Raw genomic sequence first — 27,935 nt, 5'->3', positions numbered from 1 at the left:
CGTGGTTGCTGGGTGAACTTCCCTAACCCGCAGGAGCACTGCCCTCCTCCTCTGCACTGCGTGCCTTCCAGCAGTCATATGTGAGGAGCCGGTCGTGGATGTGGATTCACGCTACAAGCCTCAGCAGTGCATTTTGTTGGGAATGACTCTTGTTCTCACTGCAGAGATGCAGTGTGTAAAAATGGCTGCTCAGCAGACATGTAGTATTTGGGTAGTATATTTCTGAGCATACTGAAGACCATTTGTGATCTGATTATCTGTGGTCATCTGGTTTATGGTGGCTGCAGCATATGGGCTTTTTCCTCCCCCAGAGACAGGTAATATACATCCATGACTTCTGCTGCGGTATCCTTTCCTTGGTCTGCATGGTTGTACTCCTTGCTTGGCAGGAGGCTTGGAAAACTCTACACAACTTAGACTTTTTTTTTAATAGGATGGGGGAGAAGTTGGGAAGGATCTTTTTACCCTTTGCAAACCTACAGGGAATTTGTCCACGGAGCCTCCCGTCCTCCCTTACTTGGATGTTCTGTGATACTCCATGGCAAATGTGGAGGAGGCCTCCATGCCTCTTTTTTTTTTTGTTTACCCTTGGTCCTAGGATGCTGGCTCTGGTGGGAGGAATAGCAGTTACCAACCAGCAGACTGTTGGCACTATTGGCCAAAGTGCCCACTGGCTGAATTTGGGGCTACTTTATACCTGTTGTAGCCAACCTGAGCTAGTGCTACCACCAGCATTGCTTTCCCCAACCTCTTTTCCCCACTGCCCTTTGCTTTGCTGTGGAGGCAACATTTGGGAACCGCTTACGTGCAGAGCACGTGAAAGCCAAGCAAGGAGACAAGAAGCAGCAAAAAGAAAGACCCAGGTCATACTGAGGGGTGCAGGAGCAGAGCCTGGGCAGGCTTGGGGACGTCAGCTTACTTGATGTGCTTGTATTGCCAGGGGTCACCCCTCCCAGCATCCCCCCAGTTAAGCTGCGTTGTCTGTGGGTCAGTGTTAGTGTGCGGAGAGCCGCGTCCCGTCCCTCGGGATCACTGGGTTGTGGGTTGAGCCTTGCTGGTGCTGTGCTGTCCTGGGGGGAATGTGCTTCCCGGCCCAGCCTCAGACCTCTCTGCTTCCCCTCTGTCCCCTCTGGCTTGGGGCAGCCCTGTCGCTGCTTCTCCTTCCCATCCCCACCATCATCTGTGCTGCCCGCTCCAAGGGGCCAGACTTCTGATGGAGCATAATTAAATGACCCGAAGGACATTAGTGTTGGCATTTTGTTTTGAAGACTAAACAGGTATATACTATATTCTGAAGTGAGCTTTGTTTCTCCCTTCTGCTTTCCAAAAGCAGCTGGAGAAAAAATCTGTATCATGAATTACAAACAAATATTAGTCTAGATTTTATTTTTTTTTAAACAAAACATTGATTCTGTGATTTTCCAGTATTAATTTAACCACAGCAATCAAAACACTTTTATCAGCACGAACAGGAATGTTTGTATGTAAAGAAGGATGCATGGGTGGGTGGCTCAGACCTTTGCAGTGATGTTTTTCCAGGGGCAGGCAGTACTGTTGTGCTGGGGAGCATCATGTGTGATCTCCAGTTGTTTCTGTCCTGCATGTTGTAGCTGAGCAAAACTTCTGGCAGTAATATTACACTGAAATACCTTAATGTATCCCTGCTGTTCTTGAAGTCATCTATGTGCAATATGTCTGAGAGTTTCCTTTACTTGTCCTCTGATATAAACTGATTCTGCTCTCATGTGGTGAAGTGTGTGTGTGGGGTATATAAACTAATGAGCTGACTGTTATATAGACATCTTATGTATAATGCCACGCTTGTATTACTTACTCATATGTGTCAGCTGCCCTATATCACAGCACAGTATCTGCTTTATAGCAAGATGACAATTTTCTTCTTTACTCATCACATGGGTTAGGAATCAAATACATTTCCTTTACTTTATTTCCTTTACTTCCTAAGTGCTTCTTGTGTACTTGGAGTTCAAAATTTTGCAAATGTTTATGAACACTGACCCGTTCTAAAGACATAGCATGTAAGAATTTCACTAGAAAAAAACCTGAGGTCCTCTATGCCAAGTTAAAATGCTTTCTGAGGGTGAGCAAGAAAAACAATGCAGATGTGCAATTCACGTGTCTTGGCAGAAGACAAGGGTTCTTTATGGTACACCTACAGTCGCTTCCTGAGCCTGGCAAAACATTCCTGTAGCATATGTATATGGCTTTTCAGGCAAATAGTAAAGAGAGTTTAATGTGGTGTTCAAGCACAGGCTGAATGTCTCTGGAGTTGGGGGCACTTTCTCCCTACTTCAGTGCCATTTGAGCCAGACCAATTATGCGGTTGCACGTTTATCTTGGCCTTTCAGAGTAGTCTCTTTTGGGTTTAGTCTGTAATCAAAAGAGAATGTAAAAAGCAAAAGTTTTGAGTAACCTTTCCCTGATCCCCTTTCGCCTTTTAAGATTTGAAACAGAAGGGACTTCTGTAGACAGAAATATTCTAAAGCTAAATACAAGTTAATTGCACAAAACCCTACATTTATCTCCTCTGTGTCTGAACTGCACTGTGGAAATTTGAGCTGTGAGTTTAGTCCGAAGACAAACTATATTTTTCAGAATTTGGCTGAAATAATAATGAGCTTTTCTTTTAAAGGACAGAGACATGTTAGTAATGACAAATTCTGTGTGTGGGTGTGTTGTGTTCTTTTTTTTCTGTGACTCCTCTGTGCTGTGATTACAGCTCCTTCTGCACATCTTCAAGAGATGGCTGAGTGTCATCCACAGGACTGCAGCCTCTGCCCTCCCTTCTGCTTGCCCTGGCTAATTCATGTCTCATCCTTATAATTTAGGCTCTTAAGGCTTCTTGGTGTGGGACAAAATCCTCAACTCTCTGAAGGGACTGCAGTGGCAGTGGTTTGTGTAATTTCCCCAAACTCTTCTGCTGCTGTTTAGAGTATACTAATGTTTACTTCTGGTCTGAAGCCCTCTTTTCTTTTCTTTTCTTCTTTTGGCTTCAGAGACAGCCAGGAGAGCAGAGGAAGAGAGGCGAGGGTGGAGAGCCCTTTCCCATGCCCGTGCAAGCAGCGTAACAGGCACAAACATCATACTCCAGCCCAGTTGTAGAAGTGGAAAGTGTTTCTCATTTCATTGAACTTGCACCAAAATAGGCTGTGGATATGCCTGCTTCAGAACTAAAAGTAGGGAACTTTGTCTTGACAGGTTATGGGCACCTCTTACTTGTGGGACACTGCTGTCCACACTCAATCTTCTCTGGAAAGAATAAAACGTGTTTAAAGAAATTCAGTTAGGTAGGTCAGTATAATTTCAAGTTAATCAACTATGAGCTCTAAGTTTTCCAGGGCAGATACTCCACCCCTGAAAATCAGGACCTTGGTTCCCGCTGAAATCTCTGGCTGCCGTGGTAACGTCAGTCACAAGCTGGGGGTGAGGAGGAGGAGGACATCCCACCGAGGTTCTTCTCTGCATCACCACAGCTCCATGGGCAGTGCTGCCCCACGGTCTGTGCTGCTGCCTGCACCCCTCGGGGCTGTGCCGGGGGTGCCCTCTGCACCCCACCTGAATTGCTTCAGGTCAGCATTTTTTGTATGCACCTATAGCCTTGCCTATAGGTGAACTCAAAGTCAGACTTCGCATCTAAATGTCTTTGGATTTCAAGGTGTGAAAATCCTAAAGCTGAAGTAAGGTGTTTGTTGTTGTGTTTTTTTTTTTTTTCCCCCAATCTCTTTTCAGTCATGATGGTGTTGTCAATCAAAACACAGTCATCTTTTCATTTGTGATCGAGGTCCATCCTGAATATATCTGTGCAGAGTAATACATGCAGACATATAATTACTTATGAAACTGATGTCTGTCTTTGGTGTATTGATCTTGATTGTTTAGTGTAACATCTGTCTTTTAAATGCATATGAGTATGAAAGCTTAAGCACTTTTTTTTTTTTTTGAAGACGTACTCTTTTTCCTGTGAACCTCAAAAGAGGTGTGCAGCTTATCAAAAGCTATCTGGCAGACTGCTAGAAGTTCAAGGAAGTATTTTCTTTTGAAATTTCTGTAAAATGTCTTTTAATCAGTCATCCAGGTAAGACTGATTTTAAAACTCAATGTATAAGAATTTATATTGGACTTACTGTGTATGAGGATATAAATGATCACTTTAAAACATCAGTGTGCTAAATCCTAATTGATTTGTTTCGTTTTACAAAATATGGCTTGTTCTGAATTAACAGCATAAATGTATCTGCTTTTATTCTTCTTTACAGACCAGTGCAGAGAACAGCTTGAATGGACTTAATAGGTTCTATTGTATTGCGCAATGCGATTGTACGTTTCATAGGAAGCATGAACAATTCTGCAGTTCAAGAGAATGTGTAGGTTTTTTTTCCCCCCGTCTTTATAATTTAGGAAAATGTTTGACTATCACAGTATTAGATTCAATCTCATCTGATGTAGATAGTCATTCTAAAAAGCAAGTTTTTTATGTGCTTGAGAGGTCTGAAAGTTTAGAGTCCAAGTCAGTTTATTGATTTTTTTTTTCTTCATAAAGCTAAGAAAATTTTGAAACAACCATGGTTTTAAATAATAGAACTAGCTGGGGAACAAATTTTCTGTTGCGTGTAAATAAGTAAGGTTGGTTATTTTTTTTTTTTATAGCATTTCAGTGGAAGGGCAGCTTTTGTACAAACTGTTTCCCAGAAGGGCTGAGGGGGCATTTTGAAGCGGGAGGCCCAGCAGCAGGACCGGGCCGGACTCTGCCCAAACCTACATCTCTCAACCCAGCCGTCCAGCGTCTTTATCACCAACACTGGTGTTACTTGTAGAAAATCTTGGCATTTAATGAAAGCCTCGCCAAAACTGACATTTTTACTTCAAGTTTGGTTTTCAGGAAACTTGCATTTAAAAAAAACTTTCTCTTAAGGATGAGGATTCTTATCTCTAAGCTGTTTAAAGTATTTCTCTCCTTTCAAGTGGTAAAATTTTACTTTATTGCTAATTTTTTGTGCTGTACTTTGTCTTTCTAGACAGGAAGGATACTGAATTCCTCGTGTAGCAACCTGCAAGCTAAGAACAGTGAAATGAAATCAGCCTTTTAGAAAATAGGAAAAGGGCAGAAGATGACTCGTAAGTCATCCAGCAAAGTAAAATGTTATCAGGTCTAAATTCAACAAGATTGGTGAAGGGACTTGAATGCAAGACCTATAGGGAGAGGCTGAGGGAGCTGGGGTGGTTTAGTCTAGAGAAGAGGAGGCTTAGAGGGGACCTCATCACTCTGTATAACTACCTGAAGGGAAGTTTTAGCCAGGTGGGGATTGGTTTATTCTCCCAGGCAGTTAGCAATAGGACAAGGGGCATGGGCTTCAACTCTGCCAGGGGAAATTTAGGCTGGATATTAGAAATAAATTCTTTCCAGAGAGAGTGGTCAGGCATTTGAATGGCCTGCTCAGGCAGGTGGTGGACTCACCGTCCCTGGAGGTTTTTAAACTGAGATTGGCCATGGCACTTAGTGCCATGGTCTAGTAAATGGACTGAAGTTGGACCAAGGGTTGGACTTGATGATCTCTGAGGTCTTTTCCAGCCCAGTCGATTCTGTGATTCTGTGTTCAGTGCAAACCTCCTGATGAAATCCATGTGTGTGAACTTGAAACAGAAGACTGACCTGGTGGAGCATGTTAGCGTGAGTCAGCATTGGACTCAGGACAGGAGGAAGGTGCAATCCCTCCATCCATGCGGCTGTGCACCCTGCTTGTGCCCCCGCCGACTTTATGGTCATGGGGTCTGCCGCATCTACTGCTACAAACGGCTGGTTTTAAAATTGAGGACTGAATGAGGTTTCTTGCAACTCCTTTTTGTTCAGCATTAAGGCCGCTGTGGCGCAGCCGTGGAGCAGCTCAGGCCCCGCGTGATGGTCGAGGTGTTGTGTAAACTGAGCTGTGCCTGGGGTTGGCCTGTCCCGCCTGCGCGAGGGCTCTCATCTGTGCAGACTTACTTGCCTCTAGGAAAAAATGTGTAAAAGCAGCTGTAAGACTTTCTGCTGAGTTGAAGAATTTACCACTAGAAAGCAAGGGTTTCACTCTACCTGGAAAATGAAAATGCATGTTCAAGATTTGAAAGAGATTTTCTCATGCTTAATATTTTCAATTGTGCAAACATACATCCTATTTCCTCCGCCCCCCCAATACTGTCTCAAAATAGGGTATGATAGAAATACGAGAATCCAAATTTCTTGTGGCATATTTCCTCTTTAAGAACAATATTCTTGGCTTTAAAAATAAGAACTGGAGATTGGGCTTTATATATATACAAGGTCGTTACTTTGAGGCTTACAAACTTCTCTCAGTTCAGACATCTTGCTATTGAAGAAAGGGATATTTAAAAAATATATTTTTATCCAGGTTATTGAAACATTCATTGTATTTTTAACAGTGCTGTTGCTATTAATGTAGAAGAGACATAACAAAGGCCTGTTTGCTGCTAGGGGAAAACTTGGAAAGTTAAATTAATTATTCTGAAGTGTTTTGCATACATGGATGGAGGCTGTGGTTAGACGAAGTGGTTTAAAACTCCGGTTGGATTGATGCAGTACTGGCTGGGGAGCTGTTAGGGTGTGCTGTCTAAAACATATACTGAAACAGTAAAGAAGATACTCTATTTTAATCTATTTCTCTTCAGCAAGCTCTTTTATTTTTGCTCTACTACCTGTTACAGAACAACAAGCAGGTTTTTTTCCTCTTCAGTGGGGCATAAAACACTATCTTACTGTATGTAACAACAGCATTGGTTTTGCACTGATCTTTCCGAGTTAGTGAGACATGCCAGCACCTCCTTGTATCTGCATTTTGATGGTGCACCAAATGGAGAGATCCCAACTGAATTATATAAACATATTTTCTGAAAAAAAAAATTGTAGAGTTTCTTGGAACCTGTATTTTTTCTACAGTTCATTAGACAGGGTTTGCTACTTGTTCTTTGTACCCTCACATACACTATTTTTGTTTTAAAGGCGTTAGTTACAGAAAATAAAGGTTGAAGTATGTTAAAAAATACTACTTTACTCTGAACATATAGCTGCACGTGAATCAATAATAAAGGTCTTTTTCCCAATTGTTTTTGTTTTTAATCAATCCTATGTGAAACTGATTGTTGCCATTAGTTATGAAGAAGTCTCATTCTATATATAGATGTGTGTGTATTTATGTAATATGCTGTTACATTGAAAACATTTTCATAAAGTCAGTTTCTCAAAGCACATAAAGAACTAGAAACTGAAGGTTTCATACTCAGTTTTGACTGAGTAGAGAATACTCTCTACTTTGTCTAGCAGAAGAGAAGAAGGATAATTACCTGGGTTTTACAGGGCTTGAAGGTGTAATTCTAGGTGGAGTATTTTGGTGCATTTGAGTATATTTCTTATATTATTACTCTGCGTGCAATTATAGTAATTTCTCTGTATGTTCTGCCAAGGTTGGCTTTGTTGCCAAGGTAGGAATTTCTAATTTGTACCACATTATAAGTTATGACCAAAACCACCAAAGTGATCATTTTTATATTAATCAAAACTTCTAGAGATACAAACTGTGGTGCCCTGAGCTGGAAGAGTTAAGCAGCTTTTACGATTTCCTATATGATATACTCCCAGATCAGCTGAGAAGACGTAAACCTTTACATTTTGTTCAGAAAGAGGGCTTGGCATTGCTTCACTGGTTTTAAAGGTTATTTTTTGTTGCTTGCTTTTCTGGTCAAGAAGACTAGCTGGTTTTGCTTGTCTCTTAATCAAGTCTTCTGCTTGAATTTTGACGAGTGCAGACATGCTGCTAGGGATTTAAGCAATTTTGAAAGTTGTGTAGTGGGTTAGAGTTCAGTGTGCTGCTGTTAGCTGTTCCCTGTCACTGGAGGTGCCAAGGGAGAAGATAATGAAGGAAATAAAAGGAGGTTTTTAATGCTAACCCCGTTTTCCTGTGTTAGTGAATTAATTTTCAGGGCTTAACTTGGCAAGCTTTGCTGAGGTTGATGGGCACTAATGCAGCTCTGTCTGCGAGGGTATCACAGCGTCAGGTTGGAAGGAATACCAGTGTAGTAAATGGAAGAAGTCCACTCTTAAATACTTTTTTTTTCCAATAGTTGTCATCTGTATTTGCTTTAACCTCTTGGAAATGCTCTCTGTTTCTGCTGCTGGCCAGGTATGGAAGTGATGGTGAGCCATGAATAGATGTGGATGATGGAGAAGAGTGGGTTTGGGAAGCTGGAGGAGCGGGAGGGTTGCCGTGCAGCCGGCAGCTGTGGGGCTCAGGTGATTTTGGGTGTAAATCACATTCTGGACCTGGAGCTGAGATTGAGGGAGGAGTTAGAAAATGAGGAGAGTCAAAGGTTCAGAGCAAGGAGAGGAGTTAGGGTTTTACTGCTAAGAGTTCACTAATGAGAGGGCAGGAGTGGGATTCTGGTTTCTTCTGGTAAAACTGGGGCTAGCCTCAAGCTTAGAGCAGATGTGAGCACAGTTATTGATTTGAAAAAGAGGATTATTGTGGATTTGTGAGGAGGAATTGTAACTGATGACTTCTGAACAAAACACGGGTGCAAATTGAAATAGCAGGAGCAGTAAAATGCAGAGTGGGAAGCTCTCAGTGTTAGTTCTGTCTTTATCTTCCTGGTGAGGTCTCCAGCCTGCTATGCTGTTAATTGCATTTCATTTTAAACATGCACACTCAGGCAGCAGGAATACAGCCGCGGTAAACCTACAGTTACCTGAAGGTCAGTTTTTTAGAAGAGTCTTTTTCTTTAGAAGTTATGAATACATTTGGAAACAAAACAAATAATTCTGAGATTACTATTTTTTGGAGTTTGGTTTTAAGCTATTTTAAGGTATTTTCCATCCTTCACCCTAATGTGCAGTTCCTGCTCTGGATTAGCAGCAGTCAGAACCTTGAATTCAAAGAGACTGACAAATCTGTTCTATTGAATCTTATAAAATGATTATAGTGGTTGAATTTAGATAGAGATTGTTCTCAACGTTTCAGACAAACATTAGGCATGGGGCAGTTTGGAAAAGTAGTAGCTAAATATTGTTCCTAAAAGTTGTTCCCCAGAGTTAAAAGTAAGGCCTGTTTTGGTTAAAATATCTTGAAAAGTATTTAACAGGTAAATTAATATGCTACTATGATGATTTCACAGAATCACAGTATGTTAGGGATTGGAAGGGACCTCAAAAGGTCATCTAGTTCCACACTGGTTTTGCAGTTTTCCCACCAATTTTCCTCGGTGGGTTTGACCCGGAGGCACGTGTGTGTGTGTGTGTGTGTGTGCGTGTGTGCGCGCACAGGTATATGTCACACAGAGACACTGTTCCACGGGTGTCTGATCTTTTACGGGTGGGATGGTGGAGTGGTGGTGTGGGGGGTCCTCTGGCCTTGGGCCAGCTACTTAGGCAACATAGAAAGCTTTTTGTATGAGCTGTTATGTGCATGGGAGTGTGGAAAACAAAGGAAGGGAATATAGTTGTAATCTTGGGAACACTTTTGTAGGGCACAGTGGAAGCTCCTGAAGCTTTCAGTCCCCCACTCACTGTTAGCAGGATTTCTGTGTGACACAAATCAGTAGAAATGCTCGGCATGTCTATTTTGGGCTCTAGGACCCTGTGTTGATCTGTAGGTGTTTTTCAGCATATGTTAGTTTGCGCCATATACCATCTTGATCCAGCAGATGTAGGTGACTCATTGCTTCTCCTGTAAACCCGATAGGGAATTGCTGTGCAGGCAGCAGCCAGGGCCCAACAACCCTGCTGCTCGTGTGTGCTGCAGCACGGGGAGCATAGGGGGTTCTCTCCCACACACACCCCCCTGCCAGCAGCCGCAGGAGAGCCCGTGGGTGCCCCTGTGCATGGCCGACTGGGAGGCAGCACAGAGGGAGGTGTCTGGGATGCTAAAACTCTAAATCCGATTAGGAACGAAAGAAATCACAGCCGACCTAAGGAGAGCAAAATTTTCCCGTGATTCTCATAACTTGTGCATTCCTTCCACATGGTTCGGCAAAGCTGTTTATATTGCAAAGTTCTGCTCGCCAAGCCTTGACTCTGAAGCTGCCAGAGGAATAATAGAGTCATCAGAACAGAGGGTGGCATTTCATATTTTTTATTAACTTTGTAGTGTACAGGGTGTCGGAAATGTGAGGCACTGTATATAATAATGTTTTTGCAACTCTCTCTGTATATTAATCATTGTTTAGAGTTCACTTACTACAAGATTAATTGGCTGCGTCCACTCGGGAGCATATATCAAAATCGGTTGTTTCCATCTTTCAGGGTGCTTAATATTAATGCCCCCCCCAACGGAAATCTTACTTCTAGAACAGTTCTGAAATAAATTAGGCTCTTTATCTCATGTTGGATGTCACTAGGGTAGACAACTATGTTTCTACTCTTCTAAATCTTCCCTTGAAACATTTTGCCAGACTTGCAGTTTTTTGCATTGAATCAACATAGAACAATCATACACATGTCAATCATCTGCAACATGTATGTCTGGATACGCAGACACACACAGGCGGATGGTTATTCCAGTAAAATCCATTTTTCATGTCTAAATCTGGTATTGAATTTGAAGAGTTATCATAGTGGCTGAAAAAAAAAAGATGAATGCTTAAATCCGAGCAATGACGGGTGTAGGTAGGAGATAAACTCTGGAAGAATCCGAAAACACTTCCTTCATCAAATTCCCTTATGGTTCAATTGTTGAGCTGCAAACCAAAGATGTTCTTCATTTCTTCAGCATCGTTGTCCAAATTTTGATGTCCCTGCATAGAAGATTGTGCAGCATTATACCCCGTGCATTTTACTTACATATTAATGAGCTCTTGACTTGATTACTGTAATTCATCTCTGTCATCTGGAGTTAATACCAACAGTTACAAATTGTAATTGATAGACAATTTTGTTGCATTTTGTTGTATTTAAATGCAGATTTGTGGAGTAATCTCTGTGTTACAGCAAAACACTCTGAAAAGGACTCATTTTTCTTACCTTGCCTGTGGATTTAGCACACTTGAGGTTTGTGGCAGTGCTTGAACAGAGGTGCAGAATTTTCCTACAGAGGAATAAATCCCATGTTGAAGTTTTATTTTGCAGTTTGGACAGGACAGTGTTATTCAGTGCTGTTGGCATGGCCATGAGGGATTTTAGAGATACGATGTCACTCCACTCAGTATAGTTCTTAAATAGATATATATATATATATTTTTATTATTATTATTATTTTTTTTTTTTCCCTAGCAAACAGACGTTAACTGTGCACAGCATAAACAAACAGTAGTCATGGTAAAAATGTGTTAATCTTTCCCAGCCAGATGTCAAGCTTTATCCTTAATTCCTTAATTCTCAAAGGTGGTTGCCACATGCATTCTAGGGGCAGCACAAAATAACTTTTCTTTTTTTGTGCATGCCTGACTTGACGATAATAGCAGAGGTGGGTGCTAATGGGATGATTGGATGGGGTGCTCGTGCAAGGGTGCTCAGGCAAGAGTTGCTTAGCCAGGGATGCTCAGGAGCCCAGAGCTGCCTTGTGTTGGTGGCACCTCCTGGTGGTTAGAAGGCTGTGTGGTATGCGGAGACATCTCTCAGGTCATCACTTTTGACAATAAGCAACGTTTTGGAACAGGCTACTGGGAACCGTGTGAAATGCAGGTGGGACCCATGCCCAGTCCTGCCCCGGGCAGGAGGAGCCCATGCAGTGACACCGGCTGGGGCTGGGGACAGCCCTGCGACCCGCACTGGGTCAGCAGGGCATGGCCAGGGATGGAGGAAGGGATCATCCCCCTCTGGCACGTCCTGAGATCCCTTCCAAGCTCCGTTATCCCATGAGTTAGGTTATCGGAACATATGGAGACGATATGCTATTTAACAGAGATTGGAAACATGCAGCACATAGGAAAGTTGATTTAAATTAATCAGTAATATGATCTCTTGTGGATTGATATAGATTGCTTCTAGGTAAAGAGGATGAGTTAAAAAACAACCACCACAACCATCCAGACTTCCATAATGCATGGAGGTAACTCATTAATAGGAAGAACTTGTGTGTCTGAAGACACAGTATTTTGTCTAGAAAATTGTTGGGTGGGAAAACAGTAAAAGCACCTCTAGGGAGCCTCAAAAGTACTCCTCGCACTACTTTGATTACAGATTTAGGAAATCACTATTTCTTTTCAGAAGAGCAAGAGATTCATATATATTTTTGAAAGATGACAGAAACTGCATAGTCATTGATAACCAAACTAAATTTACCATTTTAGTAGCAACTTTTTGCTGTTTAAAGCAAGATCCAGTAGTTCCTTGATGTTTTTTTTTTGTACACCAGTGGTAGTAATGCAGCACAACTCAATATGTAGTAGTGTTCCAATACTTTACTGATCATATTATTTTAGTTTATTGAATTTTTTGAGACATTTAATTGCTGAAGTAGACTAATAATTGGCTTATGTTTTTTTGACTATCAAGCTTCTATGCTGAGGACTGAAATGGATAGTTAATGTGCTAAATTTTTAAGTATATCACTGTTACTGTTGAAAGTGGACATGCAGGATTCATGAAAAAGCTAGCATTGCTTTCCACCTCGGAAACACCCTTTCCCACATTTCAGTGTCTCAGGAAGAGTCATACTGGCCAGACGTTCAGATGTTTTCTTGGATGGATTTCTGTGAAGTTAAAGCCCTTTTAGTGAGAGTGTAAAAATGGAACAAGATGCTTCAACCATCAGACTTGCATGCTTTTATCTTTTTCATGACTGAGTTGTGTCTGGGATCAGTATATACTTCCTGGTTGAAGACATTGTCTCTACACTTGTATGTCTGAAAAAACTGGCCAAATCCTCTTCTAAAAGCATGATTTGTAGCCTTCCTGGGTGTGTATCCTTGTTTCTTGGTAATACAAAATACCAAGAAATTAGCATGATACATTGCCAGTCCAAAAAGGAGTTTCACAGGTTAAGAAACAAAAAGATGAAAGACATGAGGCTTGTTTTCTACTGTACAGCATTTAGCTCTTTTCTGTAGCCCTGTTTTTCTTGACTTCATGGGATACAGGGCAAGGTGGAGTAAACGTGCTCTAAAACTGGATGACGGAGAGTGTGGTCAGAAATGGAAAAGGTAACTTCAGCTCATCACCTGGTAACTTAAGAGTTGTTACAGGTATCAGATGCTTTCTGAGGTCTGCTGGGCTACTTTTATGAATGTTAAGTATTCTGCTGGCTTGTGCCCTTGCAGAGATGGTGAATGTACTTAGGCTGTATCATTGCTGCAAACTGTCTGTGGGGCAGCATTAACACACCTTGGAGAGTGCAATGGACTTTGCAGCCCTTTTTCCCCTGTTGCTGCTGTTGTGTGTTACACAGCAGGTCTGTGCGCTTGAAATTTGAGGAGACAGGTGATGGGAAGGAGCTGCAATTCAAATCCAAGGACTGGTCGGTCTGTGAAACGTAACTGGAGTCCAGCTGACATCACGAGCGTTCGTGGCTTTCCTTTGGCACTTGACTGCTCGTTGTGATGGTTCCTCCTGCAGCACAGAGCTAGACAGAGAAATGAATGAATTCACTGGCATTTTTTCAGATATATTAGTTTTTTATTAACCATTATTTTCCTTTCAGCTTGTGTTAACATGCCCAGGTGCCGTATGCTGCTGAACAGACTAGTCTGGTACACACCCCAACCTGGTGATTTAGTTGGTTTTGATCTGTGTGTACTCTTTGCCATAAAAGCTTTATCTGTTCTCAAAATACTCAAGCAGTAAAGATAGCCACACATGGCCATGTAATCTGAAATTTCAAATGAGAAGTTCAGTTGACATGCTTGGATCTGCTGCTGTGCTTCCAGTCGTCCTGATGGCAAGTCCATTTTCCTTTGAGAGATACACTGAAATACATGTGCACAACTGTCCAGTTGACCTTGTTTCTAAAAAAATCATTTAAAGATTTAGGTACTGAAAAAGATCTTACAGCAAAGAGCTATAAATGGTATCTAAATTTAAGTAGTTCAAGTTTTAGAAAGATGATCTCTGACAGGCACAGAGAGCCTCGGTGAGCTCATCTTGGCAAAGCCAATCGCTTCCCCAGATACTGCTCCATTGTAAGAAATACTCTTTATATTACTGCCTGGAGAGATTAGAAAATATCAGGGTGTGGGTGAAAAAAAATCTGTTTTACTTGATTTCAGGATGTGTAACAAATTGTAGCAGCAACTGCAGTTGTTCTGCGCGCAGCTGAAAGGTGCAGTTGGAAGGTGAGAAGTGGGGACACCTTGCTGCCCTCCCCACACAGCGCCCTCCAGGGGGGTCTTCAAACCAAACACAAGAAATCACCTCCCACACCCCCCAGCCGTGCAATTGTAGCCATGCAGATAAAGTTGACTTCTTGGTGCTTTGGGACGTTCTGGTGGGCAGGTGAGACAGAGTCACAGCAGTGGGCACAACTCATGAGCACGGAGCGTTGTCTGGTGGGCTTCTTAGGAGTCTGATTTCCTGTCTTGTCTTAAATAGTGACTTCTGACTAAGAAGTTTGTGGTTCACTCCTCATGTGCAACATGGGAAAAATATTTCAAAGAATAATCTTATTTATTGTAACTTTTTATGTTAAATATCTCTATGTATTTTTGAATGAGTACATTTACAAAACCAAGACACCTATCTGGAGCTAAAGGATAAGAAATCTTCCTCTGCCATTTAATAAGAATACGTTGCAGTTTCCATTCCTAATTCTGAATATTGTTTTCCACATGTGGTCCTTGTTTGCATTATGTGGGAACACAATGTTGTTAGCTACAGACTATTGAATGATATTACTTAAACTAAGGGTTTTCTCAGATTTTCCTTTGTGCTTTTTAGAAGTTGTGTTGTATGGAATAAACAGAAAATGAATGACTGCGTTCTTACTGCCTTTGTAATGTGCTCTTGCTTCCACTCTCAATGCTGGTGTTCACTTAGCAAATATTTATCTTCCATTTGAGAGGACTTTGGAGCAGAAAATGTGGTGCTCCGGAGTTTAAATTATAAGTACCTTTATAATCATAGTCAAGTAGAATAGTTAAATGGGTGTACACAGGAAACAGGAGATCTGACTTGCTGAGACTTGAGCTGAGTGATGCAATATTTAAATGAAGATATTATAAATCAGGTTTAGCATTACTTCTATCCTTGTATTCAATGAAGTGAACTTGCTAGTTCTTCTGCATGAACTAGTGACAAAGGCATCTATACAGCTTTTACAAAATAATTGCACGTTGCTAATTTACACATTGGTGGAGCAGCGTTAGCTAATGCGTTTTCTATCAAAGCATGTTTTTATATCTCTAAATGCATTGCAGGTTTGGAGAGTGCAGTACCCTTTTACACAATCATAACAGCGAGAGAACATAAATGTGGCTTTGTTTTCCTGACAAAATGTGAAAATCTGATCATAATATACAAATTCAAATTTTGAAACAACAGCAAATCATTCAACTCCGCGATGTTTTGTTAAACCAAAACAGCTCTGAAGCAGGTTTCTTGAAAAGCTTGCGAGTAATTTTAAAAATCATGTTTAGTATTTTGTTTCATCTTTACAGAAACTGACTTTTGTAGACTCTACATATTTTGCACTTTTCTTGTTTTATAACAAGAAGACATTTTCTTTTTCATTCGTGTGAGCGGCCTGCAGCACGAGCCCTGAGCCTACCCGGACCTCTCGGGAGGTGGGTCCCTCATTTGTGAGGTCTCGCTGGGAGCCCTGCGCTGCCACCAGGAGACGGTGACCCCAAAGATGTTTTGGGCATCCTGAAGGAGCAATTGGACCAGTTTATCCTGCAGATGAAGTTGTGTAAACTCCAGTAAACTCTCCTAATTGCCAGTTTCCACTTTATGACTCGGCAACAGGTCTAAACCAAAACAGTATTTTTGACTGCTTCAGAAGACACTTGAAGCCTGTGTTGCTGCTATTGCACAGGGAATTCTGAATATCTGTTTGTTAGCGGCTGTGGAGAGATATAGCTTGAGCAAGCTGTGAATGCAGATACCCTTGTAATGTCAGTGTAGTAGTACCTGAATTCAAATCGGTGTTAAGTTTGGTCCATTTTCTTTTGTATTTAGCAAACAGTGCATACGAGCTGACTCCCATACAACATATGTCCAGTGTAGACTGAACACAGAATAGGAATTTAAATGTGAACTTTTATGCAGTTTGGGTGCTTCCGTGTTGTTTGGTTGGTTAATACGTAGAATTAGTTGTTAAAGTTTGGAACCAGAAAGAGCTGGATTTTGTTAACTTGGTAAAATCACTAGCTTCAATGTATGGTGGGGTTTTTTAAGTAGTTGTTTTTCCTGCGGTGTAACTAATCTCTACAGAATGTGAGTCCTCCCCTCCCACCCAGACCTCTCTTTCCTCCCAGGCCTCCCCCACCACATCCTTGATTTATGTAAAACCTGTAATAGAGTAAAAGAGCCTCAAGAGAAGGACTGCTCTGTGAAGATTGGAGAGGACTTTAATGAAAAGTTTCTTGTTATTTCGTATTTACTTACCAAATCCTGCCAGAGTAAATTCTTGCCAAACTAGTTTTCTATATTTCTTGTCTAGTCTTGCTAACGTATTGTTTTGTATCAAGACCTTGTCTGACAGGAAAAACGACCAGAGCAGTTCGGGCTATGGCACAACGAATAGGTGATGCAGGAAAAATGAAGTCTATCTAAAACTTCTTATGCAATATTGAGAAACTTTTAAAGGAACTAATTAGCAAAAGTGATGCAGCTTATATACCAAAGCTATTTTTAATGTAGATTGTACATGCTGAAATAACACAATAGTGCTTCAGAAGTGGGCGTTTCTGCTATTGATTTTGTAATTGTACATTTTTTCTTACAGTTGCCTTGGAGGTGGGAAATAGTTGTGGTGGGAAGGAAGAAGATAAGGATACGAGAATACAGAAGTTGTAGTTTCAGTTTGGGTGCTGTTTGTGTTGGTGAATGTAGTCAAGTCGCTGAGCTAGTATTGTGATTATCAGGTTTTAATGTTTCCATTCTTCAGTAAATAGATTAAGTGATGCAAACAAAAATGATGAAGTGTGTCACATATGAGGGACCAGATTCTCTTAAAGCCTGAACTAGTTACTCCACTTCTGGTTTTGCAGTGAAGCCTGGCTTGTGGTTCAATTCTGACTTGGCTTTGAGATGGAGGGGTTAGTAGAGAAAAACTGAATCAAGTCCTTCAGGAGTGTGAGACCTTCCTGGCCACCAGTGGCAGAGATTCTTGTAATGGGCTGGAGGGAGAGGAAGGATCCTCTTTCTTTTTCATTTGAGAGCAGAGTTTACAAAGGCACCTCTTCAGTGGGCTTCCTTTTAGAACCTGTTTATTAAGAATCTTTGAGGGATTTCTGGTTTGCACAGGAGGCTTTTTCCAGCCCTGCCTATAACTGTTAGTGGAGTATTGAAACTTAACAAAAAGCTTTTCCTAGTATTTGCATTACAGACCTTTTCACAGAGTAAATTTCTGTAATAGGTATTCATGACAATATCAATAACTTAGTACTGTTTTTAATTTGCCCTGAATTTTTACTTAAAAAAAAAGGATGCTGTATTATCCCCTATAATTTGCTACAACAGTAAGCGCAGTTTGAGGAAAAGCCATATACTAGGAAAATCAGTTAATTACGTAAAAAATACTCGCTTAGAAGAAATGTGAGGTAATGATATTTAATACTTAAAGAAATTAGTGAAAAAATCTGTAATTTAATTTCTAAAATGACTAGGCTAATGACTGTAAAATATAATCCTGAATCTGATCATCTGATAATAATGATTTACAGCAGTATTTAAGGGAGATGTACTTATACAATCAAAGAAGTATGTTTCATGGCTATCAGAATTCTCCAAAATCTTTGACCTATGCATATATATATAATGGACAAATAAACAGAGTTCTAGGATATGAAAACCAAAATGAATATCCCATGATGTTCTTTCGTGCAGCACACTGTCCAAGATTTCATGCAGCATGTCCTCCCAAGATTTAAAAACACATTTGGATTTAGAGGAGTTCTGGTGCACCCATTTCATGTCGTGTTCCATCCTTTAAGAAATGAAACTAGTTTCAAGATCTTTAAGGCTGGAGTTTTTTTGGACTTCCAGACACTGATACCTGACAAGGTGTGGATGCCAATTGCTATTTTTAGGAAGTCAGGCACTTTGCAAGATGTTGCAAGTTCGAAGGGCCTCAAATTAGTCACTTTGTGCAGTTGTTGCTGCTCAGTGAAAAGCAAGGAAGTTCTTCTGCACTTGACAACAGCCCGGGGCATTGGCAGCCTTATGGGGGAATATTTGAGAAGCAAGAAAAGGCTACGTATCATGTTCAGGTTGCGTGTTTATAGTACAACTTTCCTCTGTTAGGAAACAAACCTTTTAAGAACAGCACATTGAGTACTAAACAGCGCTCAGCTCATGTGGCAATACATAGAAGACACTTTGTGGATGCAACCTTATTCTGGCAGTTATGGTTTCCTTTTATATCAAAAGTAATAGTGAAGACTATAAAGCCAGTCCTCCCATTACTGGGAGACATATGTATACACACAAAATCACACACACACATATATATGCATATATATATGCCTGTATACACGTGTCTGTCTGTATGTGTATATGTATATTTTTAAAATTAAAATGTGGAAAGTGTTCTTTGTGTGAGATTTAGATATCCCATCTACCAACTCTACCAAAGCACAGGTAAAAAGCCCTTTGAGATAATTTAGGTATTGGTTTATACCCTTTATAGCTGTCCTATAAAAAACCCCCACTTTACAGCTGTCCTGTAATGTTTTGTGCCTGTTGACCACTCTCAGATAATTTATATTGAGTACAATGTGTTTTCCTTTTACATAGTGCATATATTCAGTAACACTGGGAATGCTGTTCCCCTACCTGTCAGTGATGGGACTGTGACTCATGCAGAGCTGATAAAAGTGGGAAGAGTATGTATCTAATGGAGGGCGATTGTGAAAAAAAGACTTTGTCTTTACATCTCAATTTACATTTATTTACAGGAATATGACCTAAATGGATGCTTTAATGTCAAGCATTTGTAGGGCTGCGATGTGAACTATATGGTGGAATAACCTTTTTCCATTGGTGTGTGATATCTGATATTATTATTTTCTTCCCTTCTCCTTGCATGCAGGATCCAAACTACTGGATACAAGTGCATCGGCTGGAGCACGGGGATGGTGGGATCTTAGATCTCGATGACATTCTTTGTGATGTAGCTGATGACAAAGACCGTGTAAGTACAAATAGCTACCAAAGCAGCTCAGTGCGTGCTGCACATTGGCAAATCAGTGTTCTGTGTTTCCTGCATGTGTCCAAAGTGGGAGTCAATACAAAGGGTTTGTTTGTTTGGTTGGTTTTTTCAATATAGTTTGCTTGACAGATGTGAGAAGTCTGTTACTGTTATGTTTTTCAAAAAATACATGAAGTCTTATTGGAATCATGGGTTTTGCATCCTTTTTGGTTCTTTAAAAGTTGGCGTCTGCAAGAATAAAAAAACCTCATACAGTGGAACAATAATGCAAAAAAACTGAATCTGTAAGTTAAGATTTTAGCTTTGTGATTCCACTTGAATAAGTGAAAAATACATGTTGTTTTTAAACTGCGGAGGGTTGGTAGGTTGTTTTTAAAAAGGCTTTTTGGGAGGAAATGCTGGTTACACAGAACTTGAGAAAATAATTATACACTGCTATGTCTTGAGTCCTTGAGATTTAGATCCCAGTCAGCTAAGAAGCTTTTTGGTCATTGGCTGTTTTTTTGAGGTTATAGATACTTGTGTCTTTGAATTACATGTTCGAAAAGGGTAAGGTAAGAAACACTGTGGAAAAACGTGAAGTCGTATGTAAATATACCACTTTTCTCTGCAAAGCCACATGTGTTTGTTGAAGCTCTTGAGAGCTTTTGAACCTGACACAGACTGCAGTCTGGAAATGTGTTTCAGGGCCCCATTCCCTTCACAGACAGGCTCCTTAATTGCCTCTGTTGGAAGCAACAGGCACTCTGAAGGCTCCTTGAAAACTGGCCAAATGATGACTCCTAGGCTAATTTTTCAGAAATAAATACTTTGCCTGCAGTTATTTCTTGTGACAAAATTTAACTGACATGGTTATCTCAACTGGGACTTTGTAAAGAAAAAAATACGTTAGGAGTCTTGGGACATGGAGACTCGTCTCTGTCTGAAATGTTGGGATTACTCAAGCTGTATAGAGTAACAGTGCTGAGTTTTCAGGAATTTCTTCCGTAAAAATAGTGCCCAGCTAAGATTTCACGAAAAGCTAATTAAAACTTCTAGTTAGTTATCTCATCTTGAAGTGCTCAGCTGCATGATTAGTTTAGCTTTTGCTTACACCTCAAGAAGGCTCTTGCAAGTTGTCACTATATATATATATCTATATATTTAAACTTGAATCATCCACTTAGCTCCTCACATGACTCCTCTCTTCAGAAGAAGTTTGAATTCTGGTGACTTCAAGACCTCATTCTTCGGCTGTCACCTTGGCTTGCCGCCTTCAAGTGGGGTAATTCCTCACAGTGAAACTCTGTGGGTGTTTTTATGTGTGTGACTAATAGAAGAAAAACTCTGACTGCAACTGAAACAGGCAATGTCATTATTACGATATTGTTTTTGTGTACAGATGGACGAGATGCCTAGTAATTAGTAGTGTTTATTTCTGCCTTTGCCAAGCTTGTATCCTCTGATTGTGTGAATGTGGCACATCTCTATTGATACCACTCATCAGTTAAATTTGCTTTTCTTGAAGGACCTTGTATCATTGATTAGGAAGGTGCAATGTAAACATGTACTATGCTTTGCCGCTTTATAGCCTTGAATTAGTCATTCTCACTTGACCTTCACGTTTGACTCTTTTCAGCCATTTCAGTCATTAGTCACTGTTTTTCAGTTTCCCGTCTTACATTTTCCAGCTGACCTTCCTGGTTCCCTGTAGTTTTGGATTGTTAGCTTTGTGTCTGATTCTTCCTCCATAGCAAGTATATCAGCTGGTTCTGTGTTAGCAGAACCTGAGAAGATCTCATTAACACACGGTTCTGAATGTATCTCCAGCTAGTGGTATTTTTTATATATACACTTACACATAACCTGTTAAAAAGCATGTGAACAGATGATGTCTAAACATTTAATTAAATTATTAATGAGATCTGTAGGATTAGTTAGGCTCAAAATTCAACATTAACCTTTCTTTCTTTTTTTTGATGGTGACAAAAGTATCTAAGGTATTGCAAAACTGAACACTTAATATCTTTGTGTTCATTTTCACAAGGGAATTTTTTACTTTCTTGAAGACAAGTTTGTGCTATTCAGTATCATCTGTACTTTTGAAAATCAGTTTGCTCTTGTGTTTCCTTAGATGTAAGGATCATTCCCACAGTGGTAGATGTAATTTTTGTCTTTTTTATGTTGCTTTCATGCCATAATGATTTGTACAGTGTCATATAAGCACAATACAGAATGTGAAGCAGCTTGTTCTCTTGACAGATTTCTGACTCTGTATAGTCAACTAGAGCAGTAAACTAAAACTCTAAGTAATGTGAAGAATATATTTACTCCTATTCCACTGTCTCCATGGCGAAAATGTTCTATCCTATAACAAATACAAAGACCCTTGGAGACGGCAGCTGTTCTGCATGGAATAAGAGAAGTGTCTTTGTGATGGTGTCCTTCACATTAAAATGCAGCATGGTAGGATGACTTTATTTAGCTTCTTCAGTCCCTGTATTTTGGTATTCTCTTGTCACTTACTAAACCACAATGGATGAATAAGACTTAAGCAGTTGCTCTCTGGAATAATTTCTCTGGAATAATTTGTGATGTTCAATGTTGTTCCGCCTTAAAATAAAAGAGAAAAACATGAAAAAAACTACATGACAAAATTGTTTTTACAAAGCTGTTTGTTCCTTTCTGAAAGAGCTTTTCTTAAGCTCCTTAACGTAGTTCATTGAGAAAGTGCATAATGCGTTCAGACTTAGCTGGTACGCAACTTCGACATTCTTATTACACAATATCACTACATACGAAGTTGCCGATGAAAACTTAGTTAATGCAGTTGCTGTTGTAACAGTATCAAAACAAAAATTTAAAAATGCTCATTTGGATAATTTTTTTGAACCCTTTTTTGTGTTTGAAGTACAAATTTTGTCCAGATTTTGTTAAGAAAATATAGTTTTCAATATAAACATATAAATGTTTTTTATGTTTCTTTCTCTCTCTGTATACATGAATAACAAATGGATTGTCTTGTCTTTGTTGTGTTTGAAAAATATTTGGCTACAGGAAACAAGAATGTGTTTTCAACTAGCGGCATCCATTCCAGTCTGAAGTAGGAGCATGTTTGGTACTGTTTGAGGAAACTCCTTGGAAGGCTTGGGCAGATGAATATCCCATACCTCTTTTCCAGCAATAAAGGAGAAATAACTCCCTTTAACTTGCTTTTAGACAACTGCATAACCTGTTTTTGGTATTTTAAAAATACACGTTTCTTGTGCATTTAGTGATTTGAACAATATTTCAAAGACACCTTAGCAAACTGAGTTGTTTAGATTTCTTTACTTGTAGAAGTAGCCCTTCATTACAAGGCTCTTAAAAAACATATGTCAGCTTGACAAGTTTCCAGCTCGATGATAACATACTTGATGACCTCAGTTCCGTTCTTAGTAGGCAGACATTCTCAACAGCAAAAATACCTCAAGCAACTGAACAAAAAAAACCACCAACCCAGCCATCCTTAAGCACGGTTTCTCCTCATAGGCTGAATCATGCAGACACTTCAGTGATCTTCAGACTTTGGGTGTAATGTGGAAGTTCTTATTCAGGGCAGTTGATTTCCCGCTGAAATAGTCACTTGTATTTTGCACAGTGTAAAAACTATTTCATATGCAATTTTATGTAATTTTTTCCTGCATAGTAATGCTCAGGCTGTTGCTCAGTTAAAAGCTTTGGAGATCAAAATGTCTGTGTTTTGTGTAGCTACATTTCTGAAAAATTAGAGGCTTTCATTCCCAAGAGAACAACAAGGATTTGCCATTAACAGCCACTGGTTTTGGTGAGCAGTTGGGCAGATAGAGCTAGTCTGAAGCAATGCAGAATATGAACCTAAGGGCAATTATTCATAAATCCATTTGCCCAGATGTATTAGGTTTTAGGTAGCCTGGGATTAGCAACCTGTAAAGATAAAAGCATCAGTATCTTATAATTTCCTTCATCGCTGTCCTAATAAATTCAACACTAGTTCTCAAAAATAACCACTGTATTTTTGTGTATGCTTAGAGTCACAGCCTGGAATTTGTTCTCTAACCTAAGGAATGGGCTTCCTTTACTTGACTTACCATTTTCAAATATTCAGTCAGCTTTTCGCTCACTGAATGCAGAGATAAAACACGGAGGAATATAGTTTGGTATTGTCTGGAGCGAAGTTTCACACTTCCCATAGTGTTTAGTGCGTGTGGTGGTTGTCTTGGCTCAGGTCACTGGTCACGGCAACGTTGGTGCTTATTGCTCGTTAGGCATACTTTGAACCTCCTAGAAAAGATGCGTAAGAAGTTGCTGTTTTGTGTGGAATACTGTTGGTGAGAATAGGATGGGGATTAATTTCATAGCTCTGTGCTGAAATGGAGTTTGTAAACGTTCATGATCTAGAGTTGGCTGTGTTAAGTGATCAAAGTACTGCTGAAAAAAATCAATCGCACTTCATTTGCATCCACTTTGAGACCTACAGAGACTCTATTAATATCATTATGAATTTAATGCCTGCTTCCTTCTGGTGTGATGGGAGAGTCTTTGAGTAGCTTCTTCAATTAATCTGAAGGCATGTTAGGAGCTTTTCCCAGTGTAGTGGAAAGGAAATGAACTTTTGGGTTTTGTGTTAAACATATGGTCAATTCTAAATAATACTGTTGTTTTGTTTACTTCCTCTTGGAAAGCACTGTTGAGTTAGAGAGGCATGTGATACATAAAATGTGGGTTTGGAAAGGATGACTGTATTTTGTTTGTAACAAATATGAACTTGAAACCAACACAAAAATAAGTCTATTTTAAGCAAATACGTTATGATGTTAAGGTTAAAGGCTGGCTAGGGACTGGAGAGCTGTGATTACAGTATCTCGTTGCTACTCTTTTTTGTTCTGTCACTCTTATTTTTAGGGGCAGTTAGGCAAGAACCCCATTCTATAGTAAATTCTGGGTAGACCAGTGACAACATGATGCTGGTAGAAAGAACAAGATTCTGGTGACCCTGTGTCTGTTCGTTCTCTCCAAATGTTCAAGAGCCTTTGAACTTGATGAAAGTTGCACAGATAAACTTGTGTTATCTTTAGATTTCCATCAGCGCATAATCAGAACACTCAAAGTAGTGTTGTTTGTTCTAAATTTGGGTGTCTGTGCCTCATTTAAGCAAATTTACAGCTGAATTTACATTTGAATTCTCTTTGACTCTGCGACTAAAGAGTTTAACTCTAAGCCCATGAACAGAGAAGAACAACAACTTTTTGTTGTACTTCTAAAGTTTGTTTCTGCCATTAGCAGATTAAAAACCTGGAGTGAATGACAGAACATTCAGGTCCGGTGCAGGAAATCTGACAGCAAAACCTAAAGATGCCAAAAAATTGCTCAGAAATATGGTTCTTAGTATTTACAATACCGTGATTGTTATGCCCTTCTTCCTTTTTTCCTCATAACTTTTCCATCAAATTAAATTTCAACTACTGCCATGATTATCTTTGCTACAATGTGCAGCTTCTCTCTTCTTGTTCTGTGACTGCTCTCCCTGTATCCCAGGAAAACAGGATGACCTTGAAACAGTTTGTTGTTACTCATAAGTGACTTGGCAAAACGCATTTTGAGCATAAGGCATTCTTTTCTTGTAACAGCTTAAAATAACTACTTGAGCCACTGAGCTTGGGAAAGTATTGATACTGGGAAAGAAACCCTTTGTATAACAATTCTCTTAAAAAATTCAAAAGCTTCAGTTTAACAGTGAGCTCCTGATATCGTCTAGTATTCTGCAGTGGTGGTTTTTATTTTAATTACTTTTTTTTAGAGGTTGACAATTTGATATTAACCAAAGTTCTGACAAATTGGTAAAGACAGAATGTCTGTTTTATCCAGGTTTTCTTGCATTCACACTTTTGACTCATTTTTGCTGAGGTGGCCACATGATTTTCAGATCTGTATTGCTGATGGATTTAAAATAGAAAATTGAAGTTTTTACGCAGTCTTTATTCCCAGCTTCTATTTAATGAAGAAATATTTGGAAATAACATAGTCTAAATATAAATGTTATCTTCTGTCAAATAATGGAATTAAAATGCTTGTAGTACTTCTAATAAACTAAGTTTTAACTTCACAGTGTTTATGGATGAGAGTAAAACCCGTAGAAGTGAGGAAATACCAGGCAGACGATATTAGTATTGAAACGTGAATTTTCCAGACATATTGGATATAACTAAATGTTGTCTCCCTCTTAGTTTTTCATCTCTTTCTGCATTTTATCCAAATTATTAATCTCATGATCATTTACTTTTTCCTCGCTCTGTGAAGACAGCATTTCCATTCATTATTTGTTGTTTATTTTTGGGAACTGCAATATCCTAATTATTTTCATGCATTACTGAAGTATGTGTATCAATGCACTAAGAATGCGCAGGTAGGAGTGACATTTGTACGTTTGTAAATATATAAATTAATTTTGATGGAGATTTGAAGAGCTGCAGGTAAACCTGACTTCTGAAGATGGAATAATTTGGTGAAAAGTGTTCTCTGAGGAAGAGCGGGCTCATGGATGAAGATGATATAGTGGGGAAGAAAGTCACACCTCACAAACCTTCCCATATTCTCAGCAGAAAGACAGACCTGAGCAACAATGTCTGGGTTAGTGCAGCCCAAAACCCCACAAACTTGCCATGGGACAAGGAAGGGTCTTATGGATACATAACTGATCAGAAGATGGAAAATAGAGCATGTATTATTTAATATATTTGCAACTGTTCTGAAAAAGAGAAGGGGGTTTTGAATATCGGAGTGATAAATTCCGTTATTGTGTGTGTAACCAAATGTTGGTGGTACATGCTGGTTATGAAGGGTTGCAGAAGCACCCTGTGATTCAGAGGGAGTAGACAACACGGTGGATGAAAGATCATTTTGGCAAACAGGATGTGCTTTCAGAGAGAGACTCCTTTACCTGCATGTACAAAATCGTGAGTTCTGAGCTAGCTCTTACATTTGGGAAAATGATTTTCGTTTTGTAATGGACCTGTGGAAACATGAGCTTACATGGCAAGGCACCACTCTGTGAGACATCATAAGGTCTAAGAATCCTTCTAGCAGCTTGCCCTTGTGCCTGCCTCTCCCCCACATTGTCCTCCCTGTCCTGCCACTCACCTCGTGCAGGCCCCAACACTTTGGACCCCATCTCTTAGCAGATTTATTCACTAAAATGGGAGAAGGCTCCCCCTTGCAAAAATAGCTGAATATTTTTCTGCTGTTTCATGAGCGTTGTCAGTTGACTGAAGGATCTGGCAAGCTGAGGAGGAACAGCAGAGGACTTCACTGCTGGAAATGGCTGAGCTGTGAAGGAAGAAGTAAGATGAGGAAGGGTGGGAACAGGAGCGGACTGAGAGCCTCCCCTCCAGCGCAGCAAGGCTGTGGGGGCCATGCCAGAGCCGTCCCTGTGCCAAAGCAAGGAGCAGAGAAGGGAACGGGTGATGGGGTGTTGCTGCTGGACTTGCTGGTGGTGAGTCCTCTGCTGCCTGCAGCCACAAAGCAACCAAAAAAGATTTTGCAGAAACAGGAAAAGCACAGAGCAAATGCCAACATTGATTCCAGGTATAGATTAAAGGATTCTCTGCCAGCAGTGTCTACATGGACCAGGACTCTCAGCCTCGAAAAGAGGACGGGAGAAGCGAACGGTAGATGACTGTAGAATCAGAGGTGACATTGAGGAATTGTTCTTTGTCTTTGTCAGTGCAAGATCTGGGGGCATCAAATGAAACTAGAGTCTTCATTAGCAAAGGAAATATTACTTTTTGATTTGATTTTTTGAGTGCTGCAGATTCTTATAATTAGGGGAACTGTGAAGAAAAATAATCCAGACGTTTTCCTGTATCTTCAGAGATTTAAATGATCTCTGTCCTTTTTCATTTCCTTTGTAATTTACTTTCATTCAGGAATCCGTCATTCTTGTTACTTTTCTTGCACTTCTTTTAGGTCTAAGGTGTTTTTTATTCAGTTAAATGATCAGGATTGTACCTGGTATTTGATACAAGGTCAGGTCCATTTGAAGGGATTTTTAAAGTTTATGCATGCCTTTGTCAGTATTAATTGCTAATAGTTATTTTTGTGCAAATAAGCATGATTAGAATATGTTGTAAGAGAAACTATCTGCAAAAGGCTTACAGACTTCCCTTGACCTTAATTTTTGTGATATATTAGAATACCTGTGATTTTTATCAAATGCTGCAGATGCTTCAAAAAGTTTTGGAGGACATATATTTTCTTCAGATGTCATGGCTTAAAAGTGTGCATAATGCTGAATTATTTGCTTATTTTTACTCTTCAAAAAGATGATGCTTGTAAATCATGGGAACTGGTAATTTAAGTAGGGTCTTTTTGTGAGAGTCCCTTTAAGCTTCGGTAAAAACCACAGAGTGTCGAAATGATGATGATCTCACAATGTCTAATGTTAATAACACTGAGGGTCAATATGTGGCTATGGATGATGACTGCTACAGAATTATAAACCTATCAAAATTAAGAGACATTTTGTACTAAAAATATTTAGCAATGGATTTTTTCTATGTATGTCCTGTAATAAGTACAGATTCATCATTTAGATGTAGTCGTAGATAATATGAAACAGTGCTTTCTAATTCT

The 27,935-nt window shown here is 39.8% G+C and overlaps 1 protein-coding gene across 12 annotated transcripts in view; it reads left to right on the top strand.

Moving 5' to 3' along the window:
• The window catches only part of PARD3 (par-3 family cell polarity regulator), a 459,106-nt gene that overhangs the window by 33,985 nt on the left and 397,186 nt on the right, over positions 1 to 27,935 (top strand). For all 12 annotated transcript variants that reach the window (XM_065830909.2, XM_065830908.2, XM_065830907.2 and 9 more), the window contains exon 2: positions 19,188 to 19,289. In XM_065830909.2, the coding sequence (XP_065686981.1) occupies positions 19,188 to 19,289 (102 nt within the window). The remainder of the gene's footprint in view (positions 1 to 19,187; positions 19,290 to 27,935) is intronic.

Source organism: Patagioenas fasciata, chromosome 2, assembly GCF_037038585.1.
Source record: "Patagioenas fasciata isolate bPatFas1 chromosome 2, bPatFas1.hap1, whole genome shotgun sequence".
Taxonomy (NCBI): domain Eukaryota; kingdom Metazoa; phylum Chordata; class Aves; order Columbiformes; family Columbidae; genus Patagioenas; species Patagioenas fasciata.
This window is presented reverse-complemented; position numbering and strand designations above follow the sequence as displayed.